This window comes from Schistocerca gregaria, chromosome 7 (assembly GCF_023897955.1).
Source record: "Schistocerca gregaria isolate iqSchGreg1 chromosome 7, iqSchGreg1.2, whole genome shotgun sequence".
NCBI lineage: Eukaryota > Metazoa > Arthropoda > Insecta > Orthoptera > Acrididae > Schistocerca > Schistocerca gregaria.
Genome location: NC_064926.1, coordinates 198,838,900 through 198,855,778, shown reverse-complemented (window position 1 = coordinate 198,855,778; position 16,879 = coordinate 198,838,900). Strand labels below are relative to the sequence as shown.

At 40.8% G+C, this 16,879-nt stretch overlaps 1 protein-coding gene across 3 annotated transcripts in view; it reads right to left on the bottom strand.

The window, feature by feature from the left end:
- LOC126281938 (THO complex subunit 2) overlaps positions 1-16,879 on the bottom strand; it is a 292,749-nt gene that overhangs the window by 196,899 nt on the left and 78,971 nt on the right. For all 3 annotated transcript variants that reach the window (XM_049981284.1, XM_049981285.1, XM_049981286.1), the window contains exon 9: positions 4,678-4,850. In XM_049981284.1, the coding sequence (XP_049837241.1) occupies positions 4,678-4,850 (173 nt within the window). The remainder of the gene's footprint in view (positions 1-4,677; positions 4,851-16,879) is intronic.

The following is a 16,879-nucleotide window of genomic DNA, read 5'->3' as shown; positions in this document are numbered from 1 at the left end:
GTGATATCCTCAGATGTTGTTTCCAGTTCTCCATGCAACTGAAAGAGACTTTCAATGCCACTATTGAACCATTGCTTTGATTTATTCTTGAATGTGAGTTTTCTCTGAGCACACACCCTGACTTGCCAGTTCTTCCAGGTACTCACACCGAGTTTCTACAGCTCTTGAATCACTTGATGGCACAAGGACACAACAAATAACACTACACTGGGCTGCCACCTATATTGTGGCATTTCACAAGTATGTTATATTAGTTAACATACCCGCTCCTTCAGTGACTTCTGTCCTGTCTGTTATTCCGATACAGAGCGTAACTTTATACTTCCAAACGCAAGTTATGGAGTTGAACATCTTCAGCTTCTCCAGATGATCACCTGTTTTTTCTGAGATTCAGTGGTTTGTACTGAGGTGAAAACTGATACTCAGAAAGACTTAATCAAGTAGTTGATTTGGTTCCCACCACAAATTAACATATTTTCTGTTTTGTAACAGTTCTTTAATAAATTAAATACAATTATGACATTATAATTCTTATCATCCACATCCACATCTACATCCATACTTGCAAGCCACCTGACAGTGTGTGGCGGAGGGTACCTTGAGTACCTCTATCGGTTCTCCCTTCTATTCCAGTCTCGTATTGTTCGTGGAAAGAAGGATTGTCGGTATGCCTCTGTGTCGGCTCTAATCTCTCTGATTTTATCCTCATGGTCTCTTCACAAGATATACGTAGGAGGGAGCAATATACTGCTTGACCCCTCAGTGAAGGTATGTTCTTGAAACTTTAACAAAAGCCCGTACCGAGCTACTGAGCGTCTCTCCTGCAGAGTCTTCCACTGGAGTTTATCTATCATTTCCGTAACGCTTTCGCGACTACTAAATGATCCTGTAACGAAGAGCGCCGCTCTCCGTTGGATCTTCTCTATCTCTTCTATCAATCCTATCTGGTACGGATCCCACACTGCTGAGCAGTATTCAAGCAGTGGGTGAACAAGTGTACTGTAACCTACTTGCTTTGTTTTCAGATTGCATTTCCTTAGGATTCTTCCAATGAATCTCAGTCTGGCATCTGCTTTACCAACGATCAACTTTATATGATCATTCCATTTTATGATTCCGTTATATGATCATTCCATTTTAAATCACTGATAATGCGTACTCCCAGATAATTTATGGAATTAACTGCTTCCAGTTGCTGACTTGCTATATTGTAGCTAAATGATAAGGGATCTTTCTTTCTATGTATTCGCAGCACATTAAACTTGTCTACATTGAGATTCAATTGCCATTCCCTGCACCATGCATCAATTCGTTGCAGACCCTCCTGCATTTCAGTACAATTTTCCATTGTTACAACCTCTTGATATACCACAGCATCATCCGCAAAAAGCCTCAGCGAACTTCCGATGTCATCCACAAGGTCATTTATGTATATTGTGAATAGCAACGGTCTTTCGACACTCCCCTGCGACACACACGTTTCATTAGCTTGTACTCCTCAAAACTGTCTCTGAAACGAGCTTCTGCCACCCTTGTTAACACATCACCACCATTCTGCGGCACCAACTGCTGTCACCAAACAGCGACATAATAATTATAATCACAATTCAAGATATGAATTGTTAAATGAAAGTAAAATTTATTACCCCCACGGTCCAAGCCCCACTGAGATTGTTGAATTCACCTGTGTTGAATCGTTTCACGGAGAGGTGTCGGATCTACAGGATGACCCCAGCCTCCAAACATGAGAAATGTTTATTATTTAAATTTTACAGAAAGGCAACTTTCATCCAAACCCTTTTCACCAATACAAACACAACCAATTGTTTCACGTCGGAATAGGCCTGAACTGTCATCAGCAAAGTCATCCTGCCACCACATCAACGTCGCAGTCACCTGGCTTGTGAGCGAAAGAGACCTCTGGACAGTCCCCACAAAACTATGCTCTCTTCTGTCTTGAGTTACTGCCCAGAGCAGGCACTAAGTTTCTTAGCCTTTGTTACTTTTCCACCTTCCTCCTCCTCCACGATAAGTCTTGGGCTACTGAAGTTAGCATATCACCCCCCCACCCACCCGCCCCACCTGATGATCACCATGTAATACCCACTAGAGAATAAAATAAAAGGGTTTCTTTTTTTCTGAATATGAGTATGGTGTTGGCAAGTGCAAATCATTTATAAATCCTGTCAAGACACCTGCCCATCAAATAGGTGTACACGCCCCTCCAGTCCAGACAATAATACACTTATGTGCAAAACTTAAATATGAAAGTTAACTTCAGCATGCTGTGTCAATAAAAAGTAACACAGCTCAATGAAATTTGGACCAAATGTAGAAAGAACCATTATGGTATAGTGCAGAACGTAAATGAAATAACTACTCAGTGAGACAAGCAGAAATAACAATTTAATTCAAAGACAATAATTACACTGAAGTCATTGCAATTCAGTACGATCCCATGAGGTGCATGTGGATGTGCTGCAGTACGTCTCCCCAATGCATCCCACACATGCTCGATGAGATTTAAGGTAGGAGAACAAGTAGGCCAGTCCATTCGCCAAATGTTTCCTTGTTCGAAGAGCTCCCATACTTGCTGTGTTTGATGCAGTCGTGCATTGTCTTTCATCAAAATGAAGTCAGGGCTGTATTCAGATCACGTACGACAATCTTCTTGGGGTGCATTTTGTGCTACCACTTGCTGCCATTTGAGGGTACATCCAGAATCACAATTCAGACTAATCATAAAGTGTAGGCTTTCACAGAGGGCATCTTCATTAGTTCAAACTTCCATGCTGAGAGGCCTTGGTCAAAGAAGAAGAAGGGGATGTTAAAGTTTTACAGATCGACCATGGCCTCTCAGCCCGTAAGTTTTAACTACGGTGGTTCAGTCCCCCTGCTCTTGGCACCATTAAACGTTGCTGCCAATGTGCTGGTATCAAGAGAACACAATGTACTGATCATCAGGCAAAGCGATCACCCCAATGCAGTTGCTGTGCTAGTGTGGCACGCGAGACTGAGTGCCCTGCATTGCTGTTAAATATGGTTACAATTGCATCCACTGTTTCATGTGGGTCCTAGACTGTTGTACAATGTAGCAGTCATCTTCTGTTGTAGTTGACCGCAGCTAGCCATCTCTTATCCCTCCTGTAGCAGTGCCTGTGGTTTGGGGCTCCCAATGTTTGTGAAACAATGCTGTGAGCAGTATCGGTCTGCTGAGCTACACCTGTCGCACTTTGTCCTCCTTCCAGTTTCCTGGTGATTCTTCCACTTGTGAAGTCATCAAAATATTGTCTATGGGCCATTTTGTAATAAAGAATACCATCACAGAGCAAAGTAACTGTTCACTGACTGACACACACCGTCATTCCCCATTCCTTCAACTGCTTCATGTTGAGGGGCCAACCCCATTTGGCACTACACACTGACATTCACGAATGTGTGCTCATGAATTTTGGATAGCTATGAAACGAAATAGAAATACTGGTGCCTTGTCTTATACATGCTTGAGTGGCACTTGGTGTTATTCATGAGACTGGCCTGAAGATTACACCATTGATACGTCAAAACTGGTCGCCTAACAAACCATATCAACATGATGGCTGTTGGTTCTGTATTGTTACATTTCAACAAACACTGTGCTGGAGAGATATGCAGATCTCTACATATTCCTTACCGAAAAACTGAGAATGAAAAAATAATAAAACAAAGTATTATTTAAGAGAGGGCAGCTATTGCATGGTTTCACTGTTCTGTGAACATACGGAAAACAAGGGCAAGAGAGAATGCGTGTCTTCAAGATGGAATGGTTATGGCAGTAACTTGGCAAGTGAAGTACTTTTGTGGGAGCACTGTATACACTACATTAATCGTCGGTCTAAGTTGGAACAGTGGGCTATCCCAAGTGTAAACACCACATGAAATAATAATGACTGCATTCTGTGTAAAATGAATGAATGAACCTATTATCCTGATTTGTAATTCTAGACTGTCAGTTCTCATTCAGAATTCTCAGTGAAGACTGCTGAAATAGTATTCAAGAATGTATGAAAAACAAATATTTACTGAAGCAAAGTTGAAAGTGGTCTATGTCATTTTCATCCAGCATACACTGTGTAAGCTGGCGAAAAACACTGTGTAAGCAGGTGAAAAAGTTTGAGATTATTGCATGATAATTAACTAAGAAATGGAAGACAAACAATCTCTCTCTCTCTCTCTCTCTCTGTGTTTTGTGTGTGTGTGTGTGTGTGTGTGTGTGTGTGTGTGTGTGTGTGTGTGTGTGTTTTGTTAGCTCTGAGGAGGAGCATTGTTTGAAAGCAAAGCACAGCAATAGTTGGATCTTATTTATGTGCCAGTCCACCACTCAATGCAAGTATTAGATGAACAGTTAACTTTAGACCTTCTACTGATTCCGTAAAAAAAATAAACCCGCAAATGTACCAAATAATTTCAGTGTTTCACTTAGTGCCACACTGATTACAATTTAGATTCAATACTGGCTGAATATTTTATGGTAGTCTACTATACTCCTTCACACAATATAAGGAACCCTTCAAAAGACATTTAACAAAAAATTAGTGTACTGTGTTATACACCAGACAAGTGGATTCACTATATTGTTGCAAAATAAAACAAACTGCTTCCATAGTAGTCTAAATGTGCAACATAAAGAATACTCACATACGATAAACTGGTTCTATGAGAACATGTATGAGCTGACATAGAGCCCGCGCAACAGGTGGTTGATCCATTGCACAATGTTCTGGAAGTTTTCGTGTTAACTGCTCTGCGTGAGTCCAGTCACCGACAGTCAATAATGCCTCACAAAGACCAAACTTCTGGTTTGCTGCATACTACAAAAATTGAAATAATTCAATGAGTTTCAATGAATACATAATATTTCTATATATAGCATATGATGGATATCAAAGGTAAGCTATCTGGATGATAGGAAAAAACTAAATTGTAAGTTTTAGCAGCCTAACAAAAAATTTCTCACACCAAAACACATGAAAAAGTTTTCTGCTATCTCTAAGTGTAGTCAAGGCATTGTAATCAATATAAACGTGACATGTCTGCAAATGCAGAATTTCAATGAAATCTACAAATGGTCATAAAAGTCCACACTCATTCAAAATAAAAGACACAGCTTGTGGTAGATGTCTTTGCAAGCAAAGGGTGGTTTGTAATAAAAATTAACAGCGGTAAAATATTTTTAGTAATGTTTTTCCATTCTTAAATATAACTATTGTATACACACACACACACACACACACACACACACACTGACGAGCAGACACAAATAGGAAAACATTCTAGTGATGATAAGAGGAAACCCACTGACATAAGTGACCTTCACAATGGACAGAACAAAATGGCTCAACACCCTGGAATGACCACCTCGGAAATAGGGAAGCTGACCAGCTCTTCACGTGATACTGCCTTGATCAATGGAAAGCAGTTGAAGGGTAATGAATCCATAAGTACATGACAACGTGTGGATGCCCATACCTCATCACATCCTGTGGAGGTTGCAGGCTTTCCCATTCTGCAAAGCATCTCGGTAGATCTGATGGCAGAGTAGAATGGTGATTCAGTCACAAGTGTTTCAGAGCACACCATTCAGTGCACACTCATGAGCTCCATAGCTCACAACCCCCAAGTGTTCCCAAATTGACCAACGACATCAATTATGGTTACAGCTAACATAGGATCATCAAGATTTGACTGAGGATCAATGTCAGCTTGATGGTCATGTCCAGCTATGCTGTCGCAGCTAGGCAAACAGCTGTTCAAAACATGCACTGTGCTGTGCACACAGAGTTGTGGGGCCAGTAGTATGATGCAGCGGATACCCACACACAGAATCACTGCTGAATTCTTTCCAAAGGTGGATCAACACTTTATTATGAAGCTCTCATAATGTTTTAGCTGATCAGTGCCTGGTGGCTGGTAACAAGAAGTTTGTTGTCACTGTGATATTCAGTCTGAAGATTCTTATGATGCAGCCCCCCACAATAATCTAATCCGTGCACACTTCTTCATTTCTGAATAACTACTGCTACCTACATCAGGCGAAATACCCTCAGACTTCAAGAAGAATATAATAATTCCAATCCCAAAGAAAGCAGGTGTTGACAGGTGTGAAAATTACCAAACTATCAGTTTAATAAGTCACAGCTGCAAAATACTAACGCGAGTTCTTTACAGACGAATGGAAAAACTGGTAGAAGCCGACCTTGGGGAAGATAAGTTTGGATTCCGTAGAACTATTGGAACACGTGAAGAAATACTAACGCTATGACTTATCGTAGAAGAAAGATTAAGGAAAGGCAAACCTATGTTTCTAGCATTTGTAGTCTTAGGGAAAGCATTTGACAATGTTGACTGGAATACTCTCTTTCAAATTGTGAAGGTGGCAAAGGTAAAATACAGGGAGCGAAAGGCTATTTACAATTTGTACAGAAACCAGATGGCAGTTATAAGAGTCGAGGGACATGAAAGGGAAGCAGTCGTTGGGAACGGAGTGAGACAGGGTTGTACCCTCTCCCCGATGTTATTCAATCTGTATACTGAGCAAGCAGTAAAGAAAACAAAAGAAAAATTCGGAGTAGGTATTAAAATCCATGGAGAAGAAATAAAAACTTTAAGGTTTGCCGACGACATTGTAATTCTGTCAGAGGCAGCAAAGGACTTGGAAGAGCAGTTGAATGGAATGGACAGTGTCTTGAAAGGAAGATATAAGATGAACATCAACAAAAGCAAAACAAGGATAATGGAATGTAGTTGAATTAAGTCAGGTGATGCTGAGGGAATTAGATTAGGAAATGAGACGCTTAAAGTAGTAAAGGAGTTTTGCTATTTTGGGAGCAAAATAACTGATGATGGTCGAAGTAGAGAGGATATAAAATGTAGACTGGCAATGGCAAGGAAAGTGCTTCTGAAGAAGAGAAATCTGTTAACATCGAGTATAGATTTAAGTGTCAGGAAATCGTTTCTGAAAGTATTTGTACGGAGTGTAGCCATGTATGAAAGTGAAACATAGACGATAAATAGTTTGGACAAGAAGAGAATAGAAGCTTTCAAAATGTGGTGCTAAAGAAGAATGCTGAAGATAATTGGGTATATCACATAACTAATGAGGAGGTATTGAATAGGATTGGGCAGAAGAGGAGTTTGTGGCACAACTTGACTAGAAGAAGGGATCACCAATTTAGTACTGGAGGGCAGTGTGGAGGGTAAAAATTGTAGAGGGAGACCAAAGAGATGAATACACTAAGCAGATTCAGAAGGATGTAGGTTGCAGTAGGTACTGGGAGATGAAGAAGGGATCACCAATTTAATACTGGAGGGCAGTGTGGAGGGTAAAAATTGTAGAGGGACACCAAAGAGATGAATACACTAAGCAGATTCAGAAGGATGTAGGTTGCAGTAGGTACTGGGAGATGAAGAAGCTTGCACAGGATAGAGTAGCATGGAGAGCTGCATCAAACCAGTCTCAGAACTGAAGACCACCACAACAACAACAACCTACATCCATTTGAACATTCTTACTGTATTTGAGCCTTAGTCTCTCTTACTGTCCAATTTTCACTTCTGCGCAAGGATACACTCCAGACAAACAACTTCAGGGAAGACTTCCTAACACTTGTATTCAATGTTAACAGTTACCACTTTTCACAAATACTTTCCTTGGGTAGCTAGCATGCATTTTATATCCTCTCTACTTGGCCACAGTAACTTTACTGTCCAAACAGCACAACTAATCTACTACTTTTAGTGTCTCAGTTCCTAACCTGGTTCCGTCAGCATCCCCCAATTTAATTCGAAGGCACTACATTACACTCGATTTACTTCTGTCGATGTTCGATATTTTTCCCCTAGTTATATGTGCTTTGACAGCTTTTCACTTGTCCTTTAACCAATTCTGCTTAGCCATTTTGCATTCTCTGCCAATCTCATTCTTTAGATGTCTGTATTTCCTTTCACCTGCTTCCTTTGCTGCGTTTTTGTATCGTCTCCCTTCATTACTAAATTCGGTATTTCTCAGGTTTGCCAAAGAATTCTTCAGCCTTATCATTTTAACAATTAGATACTGTGTACACCATTTCATCTTTGTAAAGCCACCCATTCATCTGTTACTGTATTCCTTTCCACCGTTTCAGTTCAATGTTGCCAACACTCCCTCTGAAACTCTTAACAATCTCTCATTCATTCAATTTTTCTATGTCCCTTCTCCTTAATCACTTGGTTTTTTGAAATTTATTAAATTTTAATTTGCAGAGTTCACATCTGCCCCTAGAAATGTCTTACAATTTAAAATCTGGTTTAGAAACCCCTGTCTTACCATTATATAATCAATCTGAAACATTTCTGTCTCGCCAAGTTTATCTCACACACACACACACACACACACACACACACACACACACGAGGGAAACCCCACATGGGAAAATATATCTAAAAACAAAGATGATGTAACTTACGAAACGAAAGCGTTGGTATGTTGATAGGGACACCAACAAACACAAACACACACACAAAATTCATGCTTTCGCAACCCACGGTTACTTCATCAGGAAAGAGGGAAGGAGAGGGAAAGATGAAAGGATGCGGGTTTTAAGGGAGAGGCTAAGGAGTCACTCCAATCCCGGGAGTGGAAAGACTTACCTTAGGGGGGAAAAGGGACAGGTATACACTTGCTCACACACACACACACACACACACACACACACACACACACATCCATCCGCACATATACAGAGACAAGCAGACATATGTAACACAGGGATGTTGTCTTTCCGTTCCCGGGATTGGAATGACTCCTTACCCTCTCCCTTAAAACCCACATCCTTTTGTCTTTTCCTCTCCTTCCCTCTTTCTTGATGAAGCAACCGAAGGTTGCGAAAGCTTGAATTTTGTGTGTGCGTTTGTGTTTGTTAGTGTCCCTATCAACATACCAACGCTTTCATTTGGTAAGTTACATCATCTTTGTATAACCTTGTTACACAAACCAAGTATTGTCTGTTATTCAATTACATTTTGTGCAAAATTTTACCAGGCAGCTTTCTGTTTCATTCCTTAGCTCTAATCCATGTTCTCATATTACGTTTCCATCTCTCCCTTTTTCTACTAGCAAATTCCATTCATCTATCACAATTAAATTTTCAACTCCAACTATTTGAATAATTTTCTTTATCTCACTATCATACATTCTGTCGATCACTTCATCATCTAAAGACAGGGTGTATAAGCAGACAAGGAAATAGAATTCCTGAATTTTGCCCAGATTTACCAATTAAAAATACACTTTTTGATGAGTGAAGAGAGACACTTTCCCAGGTGAAAATACATCTACATCTACATCCATACTCCGCAAGCCACCTGACGGTGTGTGGCGGAGGGTATCTTGAGTACTTCTATCGGTTCTCCCTTCTATACCAGTCTCGTATTGTTCTTGGAAAGAAGGATTGTCAGTATGCTTCTGTGTGGGCTCTAATCTCTCTGATTTTATCCTCATGGTCTCTTCGCCAGATGTATGTAGGAGGGAGCAATATACTGCTTGACTCTTCGGTGAAGGTATGTTCTTGAAACTTCAACAAAAGCCTGTACCGAGCTACTGAGCGTCTTTCCTGCAGAGTCTTCCCCTGGAGTTTATCTATCATCTTTGTAACACTTTCGCGATTACTAAATGGTTGGATCTTCCCTATCTCTTTTATCAACCCTATCTGATACGGATCCCACATTGCTCAGCAGTATTCAAGCAGTGGGCGAACAAGCATACTGTAACCTACTTCCTTTGTTTTCAGATTGCATTTCCTTAGGATTCTTCCAATGAATCTCACTCAGTCTGGCATCTGCTTCACCGACAATCAACTTTACATGATCATTCCATTTTAAATCACTCCTAATGCATACTCCCAAATAATTTATGGAATTAACTGCTTCCAGTTGCTAACCTGCTATTTTGTAGCTAAATGATAAGGGATCTTTCTTTCTATGTATTCGCAGCACATTACACTTGTCTACATTGAGATTCAATTGCCATTCCCTGCACCATGCGTCAATTCACTGCAGATACTCCTGCATTTCAGTACAATTTTCTATTGTTACGACCTCTTGATATACCACAGCATCATCCGCAAAAAGCCTCAGTGAACTTCCGATGTCATCCCCAAGGTCATTTATGTATATTCTGAAGAGCAACGATGCTACGACACTCCCCTGCGGCACACCTGAAATCACTATTACTTCGGAAGACTTCTCTCCACTGAGAATGACATGCTGCATTCTGTTATCTAGGAACTCTTCAATCCAATCACACAATTGGTCTGATAGTCCATATGCTCTTACTTTGTTTATTAAACGACTCTGAGGAACCGTATCAAATGCCTTGCGGAAGTCAAGAAACACGTCATCTACCTGTGAACCTCTATGGCCCTCTGAGTCTCGTGGACGAATAGCACGAGCTGGGTTTCACACGACCGTCTTTTTCGAAGCCTATGCTGATTCCTACAGAGTAGATTTCTAGTCTCCAGAAAAGTCATTATACTCGAACATAATACGTGTTCCAAAATTCTACAACTGATCGACGTTAGAGATATAGGTCTATAGTTCTGCACATCTGTTCGACGTCCCTTCTCAAAAACGGGGATGACCTGTGCACTTTGGCAATCCTTTGGAATGCTACACTCTTCTAAAGACCTACGGTATACCGCTGCAAGAAGGGGGCAAGTTTCTTCACGTACTCTGTGTAAAATTGAACTGGTATCCCACCAGGTCCAGCAGCCTTCCCTCTTTTGAGCGATTTTAATTGTTTCTCTATCCCCCTGTCGTCTATTTCGATACCTACTGTTTTATCATCTGTGCGGCAATCTAGAGAAGGAACTACAGTGCAGTCTTCCTCTGTGAAACAGCTTTGGAAAAAGACATTTAGTATTTCAGCCTTTAGCCTGTCATCCTCTGTTTCAGTACCATTTTGGTCGCAGAGTGTCTGGACATTTTGTTTTGATCCACCTACCGCTTTGACATAAGACCAAAATTTCTTAGGATTTTCTGCCAAGTCAGTACATAGAACTTTACTTTCGAATTCATTGAACGCCTCTCGCATAGCCCTCCTCACACTATATTTCGCTTCGCGTAATTTTTGTTTGTCTGCAAGGCTTTGGCTATGTTTATGTTTGCTGTGAAGTTCCCTTTGCTTCCGCAGCAGTTTTCTAACTCGGTTGTTGTACCACGGTGGCTCTTTTCCGTCTCTTACGATCTTGCTTGGCACATACTCATCTAACGCATATTGTACGATGGTTTTGAACTTTGTCCACTGATCCTCAACACTATCTGTACTTGAGACAAAACTTTTGTGTTGAGCCATCAGGTACTCTGTAATATGCTTTTTGTCACTTTTGCTAAACAGAAAAATCTTCCTACCTTTTTTAATATTTCTATTTACGGCTGAACTCATCGATGCCGTAACCGCTTTATGATCGCTGATTCCCTGTTCTGCGTAAACTGTTTCAAATAGTTCAGGTCTGCTTGTCACCAGAAGGTCTAATATGTTATCGCCACGGGTCGGTTCTCTGTTTAACTGCTCAAGGTAGTTTTCAGATAACGCACTTAAAAAAATTTCACTGGACTCTTTGTCCCTGCCACCCGTTATGAATGTTTGAGTCTCCCAGTCTATATCCAGAAAATTAAAATCTCCACCCAGAACTATAACATGGTGGGGAAATCTCGAAATATTTTCTAAATTATCCTTCAGATGCTCAGCCACAACAGCTGCTGAGCCAAGGGGCCTATGTTGTGGTCTTCAGTCCAGAGACTGGTTTGATGCAGCTCCCCATGCTACTCTATCCTGTGCAAGCTTCATCATCTCCCAGTACCTACTGCAACCTACATCCTTCTGAATCTGCTTAGTGTATTCATCTCTTGGTCTCCCTGTACGATTTTTGCCCTCCAATACTAAATTGGTGATCCATTGATGCCTCAGAACATGTCCTACCAACCGATCCCTTCTTCTGGTCAAGTTGTGACACAAACTTCTCTTCTCCCCAACCCTGTTCAACACTTCCTCATTAGTTATGTGATCTACCTATCTAATCTTCAGCATTCTTCTGTAGCACCACATTTCAAAAGATTCTATTCTCTTCTTGTCCAAACGATTTATCATCCACATTTCACTTCCATCCATGGCTACACTCCATACAAATACTTTCAGAAATGACTTCCTGACACTTAAATCTATACTCGATGTTAACAAACTTCTCTTCTTCAGAAACGCTTTCCTTGCCATTGCCAGTCTACATTTTATATCCTCTCTACTTCGACCATCATCAGTTATTTTGCTCCCCAAATAGCAAAACTCCTTTACTACTTTAAGCGTCTCATTTCCTAATCTAATTCCCTCAGCATCACCAGACTTAATTCGACTACATTCCATTATCCTCGTTTTGCTTTTGTTGATGTTCATCTTATATCCTCCTTTCAAGACACTGTCCATTCCATTCAACTGCTCTTCCAAGTCCTTTGCTGTCTCTGACAGAATTACAATGTCATCGGCGAACCTCATAGTTTTTATCTCTTCTCCATGGATTTTAATACCTACTCCGAATTTTTCTTTTGTTTCCTTTACCACTTGCTCAATATACAGATTGAATAACATCGGGGAGAGGCTACAACCCTGTCTCACTCCCTTCCCAACCACTGCTTCCCTTTCATGTCCCTCGACTCTTATAACTGCCATCTGGTTTCTGTACAAATTGTAAATAGCCTTTCGCTCCCTGTATTTTACCCCTGCCACCTTTAGAATTTGAAAGAGAGTATGCCAGTCAACATTGTCAAAAGCTTTCTCTAAGTCTACAAATGCTAGGAACGTAGGTTTGCCTTTCCTTAATCTTTCCTCTAAGATAAGTCGTAGGGTCAGTATTGCCTCACGTGTTCCAGTATTTCTACGGAATCCAAACTGATCTTCCCCGAGGTCGGCTTCTACTAGTTTTTCCATTCGTCTGTAAAGAATTTGTGTTAGTATTTTGCAGCTGTGACTTATTAAACTGATAGTTCGGTAATTTTCACATCTGTCAACACCTGCTTTCTTTGGGATTGGAATTATTATATTCTTCTTGAAGTCTGAGGGTATTTCGCCTGTCTCATACATCTTGCTCACCAGATGGTAGAGTTTTGTCAGAACTGGCTCTCCCAAGGCCATCAGTAGTTCCAATGGAATGTTGTCTACTCCTGGGGCCTTGTTTCGACTTAGGTCTATCAGTGCTCTGTCAAACTCTTCACGCAGTATCGTATCTCCCATTTCATCTTCATCTACATCCTCTTCCATTTCCATAATATTGTCCTCAAGTATATCGCCCTTGTATAGACCCTCTATATACTCCTTCCACCTTTCTGCTTTCCCTTCTTTGCTTAGAACTGGGCTGCCATCTGAGCTCTTGATATTCATAAAAATGGTTCTCCTTTCTCCAAAGGTCTCTTTAATTTTCCTGTAGGCAGTATCTATCTTACCCCTAGTGAGATAAGCCTCTACATCCTTACATTTGTCCTCTAGCCATCCCTGCTTAGCCATTTTGCATTTCCTGTCGATCTCATTTTTGAGACGTTTGTATTCCTTTTTGCCTGCTTCATTTACTGCATTTTTATATTTTCTCCTTTCATCAATTAAATTCAATATTTCTTCTGTTACCCAAGGATTTCTAATAGCCCTCCCCTTTTTACCTACTTGATCCTCTGCTGCCTTCACTACTTCATCCCTCAGAGCTACCCATTCTTCTTCTACTGTATTTCTTTCCCCCATTCCTGTCAATTGTTCCCTTATGCTCTCCCTGAAACTCTGTACAACCTCTGGTTCTTTCTGTTTGTCCAGGTCCCATCTACTTAAATTCCCACCTTTTTGCAGTTTCTTCAGTTTAAATCTACAGGTCATGACCAATAGATTGTGGTCAGAGTCCACATCTGTCCCTGGAAATGTCTTACAATTTAAAACCTGGTTCCTAAATCTCTGTCTTACCATTATATAATCTATCTGATACCTTTTAGTATCTCCAGGGTTCTTCCATGTATACAACCTTCTTTCATGGTTCTTAAACCAAGTGTTAGCTATGACTAAGTTGTGCTCTGTGCAAAATTCTACGAGGCGGCTTCCTCTTTCATTTCTTAGCCCCAATCCATATTCACCTACTACGTTTCCTTCTCTCCCTTTTCCTACACTCGAATTCCAGTCACCCATGACTATTAAATTTTCGTCTCCCTTCACTACCTGAATAATTTCTTTTATTTCATCATATATTTCTTCAATTTCTTCGTCATCTGCAGAGCTAGTTGGCATATATAAACTTGTACTACTGTAGTAGGTGTGTGCTTCGTATCTATCTTGGCCACAATAATGCATTCACTATGCTGTTTGTAGTAGCTTACCCGCATTCCTATTTTCCTATTCATTATTAAACCTACTCCTGCATTACCCCTATTTGATTTTGTGTTTATAACCCTGTATTCACCTGACCAAAAGTCTTGTTCCTCCTGCCACCGAACTTCACTAATTCCCACTATATCTAACTTTAACCTATCCATTTCCCTTTTTAAATTTTCTAACCTACCTGCCCGATTAAGGGATCTGACATTCCACGCTCCGATCCGTAGAACGCCAGTTTTCTTTCTGCTGATAACGACATCCTCTTGAGTAGTCCCCGCCCGGAGATCCGAATGGGGGACTATTTTACCTCCGGAATATTTTACCCAAGAGAACGCCATCATCATTTAATCATACAGTAAAGCTGCATGCCCTCGGGAAAAATTACGGCCGTAGTTTCCCCTTGCTTTCAGCCGTTCGCAGTACCAACACAGCAAGGCTGTTTTGGTTATTGTTACAAGGCCAGATCAGTCAATCATCCAGACTGTTGCCCTTGCAACTACTGAAAAGGCTGCTGCCCTCTTCAGGAACAACACGTTTGTCTGGTCTCTCAACAGATACCCCTCCGTTGTGGTTGTACCTACGGTACGGCTATCTGTATCGCTGAGGCACGCAAGCCACCCCATCAACGGCAAGGTCCATGGTTCATGGGAGGGGGGGGCCTATAGAGACATCCAATTACCATGCCTGAGCTTGCTTTAACCGTGACCTTCATCCAAATCATTTCACATTTCGGATCTCCGTCAATTTCCTTCGATATTATTGCACTTCTTATCTCTATAAACACACCTCCCCCTTCACTGTCCAGCCTGTCTCTGCGGTATACATTCTAATCTGAGTTTAGGATTTCATTACTGTTTACCTCTGGTTTCAGCCAACTTTCTGTCCCTAGTACTATATGGACGTTGTGACCGTTTATTAATGAGAGCAGTTCTGGGACCTTTCGATAGACACTCCTGCAGTTTAAAATTAGCACATTAATATTGTTATTCCCTGTTGCATTTTGCCTACTCCTACCTCGCCGCGTCTCAGGAGGCGTCTTGTCGGGCCTAGGGAGGGAATTCTCTAACCTAAAAAACCCTCATGTGCACTCCACACATACTCCGCTACCCTTGCAGCCGCTTCTGGCGTGTAGTGCACGCCTGACCTATTCAGGGGGACCCTACATTTCTCCACCCGATAGCGGAGGTTGAGAAATTTGCACTAGAAAAATTTCCCCAGAGTCATCGGGCCGTGATCGGTTCTGGGAATGATACTAAAGATAGTTAGCTTTGATTCCACCCCATGAGCGAGGCTTTCCGCCTTCACCAATTCCGCCGACCGCCTGTACGAACTGAGGATGACCTCTGAACCCAGACGGCAGGAGTCATTGGTGCCGATATGAGCAACAATTTGCAGTCGGGTGCACCCAGTGCTCTCTATTGCCGCCGGCTGGGTGAAAATGCACTTTCTACATGTTCAAGTGGCACTATAAAAATAAAAAATAAATAAATTTGGAAAGCTCTTTGATGCACATCCACATTGCATGTTTATCTATTACAAAAGTATAGATACGAATTCCACCAAACACAGCATGTTAGTTTCTGAAATGAAGAGTGTGATGCACTTCTGTCAACCAATCATCGTTCCTGCCACATTATCTTGCCAGCAAATGATAGCAGATATTCAGAGCACAGGACACATGATGTAATCAGCCAATAGCAACATCACTGTTAAGCTACGTGAACACAGAAATAGGAAAATTTTATGGTTTAAATTAATATACATTTAGTATAGTGCAAAATTTTGGACAAAAGTGTTTTTTAAGTTGCTGGTTCTCAAAGTGTTAAGTTCCGAACGAGAATCAAATGCTTTGTGACTTAAGAAATTCAACCCACATTCTCACATGTAACATAAATGCCTTTTATGTAAAAGGAAATTTACTTTGAAAGTAATGCTTCTAAAACCACCACTTGTAATATTTTCCCATGACCAGTCAGAAATAGATTCATTTGAGCAGTTGTCAGAGTGTGCCAAAGACAGGTGTTACTGTGCATGCACAGCTACGATGTAGAAAGCCCATGGTTGGTATTTGCTCTGTTCATAGACTTTTCATCGCATTTATTTTTAGAATTTGGTGTGTAAAGGGGCATGATGTGATCATGTACAGCAGTGCTGCGTGTTGTTCCGAGGGAAGGTAAGGAGTTATTGCCTTTTAGGGCAACGTTTTATTGTATCCTGTCCAGATAAAGAATACAAAATTAGAACGCAGACCCTGGCACAATATTCTTTTCAAAACTAGACTCTATTTCTCAAAGTACCCTAATAATTTGCTATGTGGTGACTTTAACATAGATTTCTTTTTTATTCGTACTCTGCAGTATTGTTATGTAGCGTTTTCCAATCACAGATGCATCCACACAGCACTGCAAAAAGCTAATAAGAAGTAATACAAATATCTTGCAAAAAAAAGTACAACAGTCATTTGTA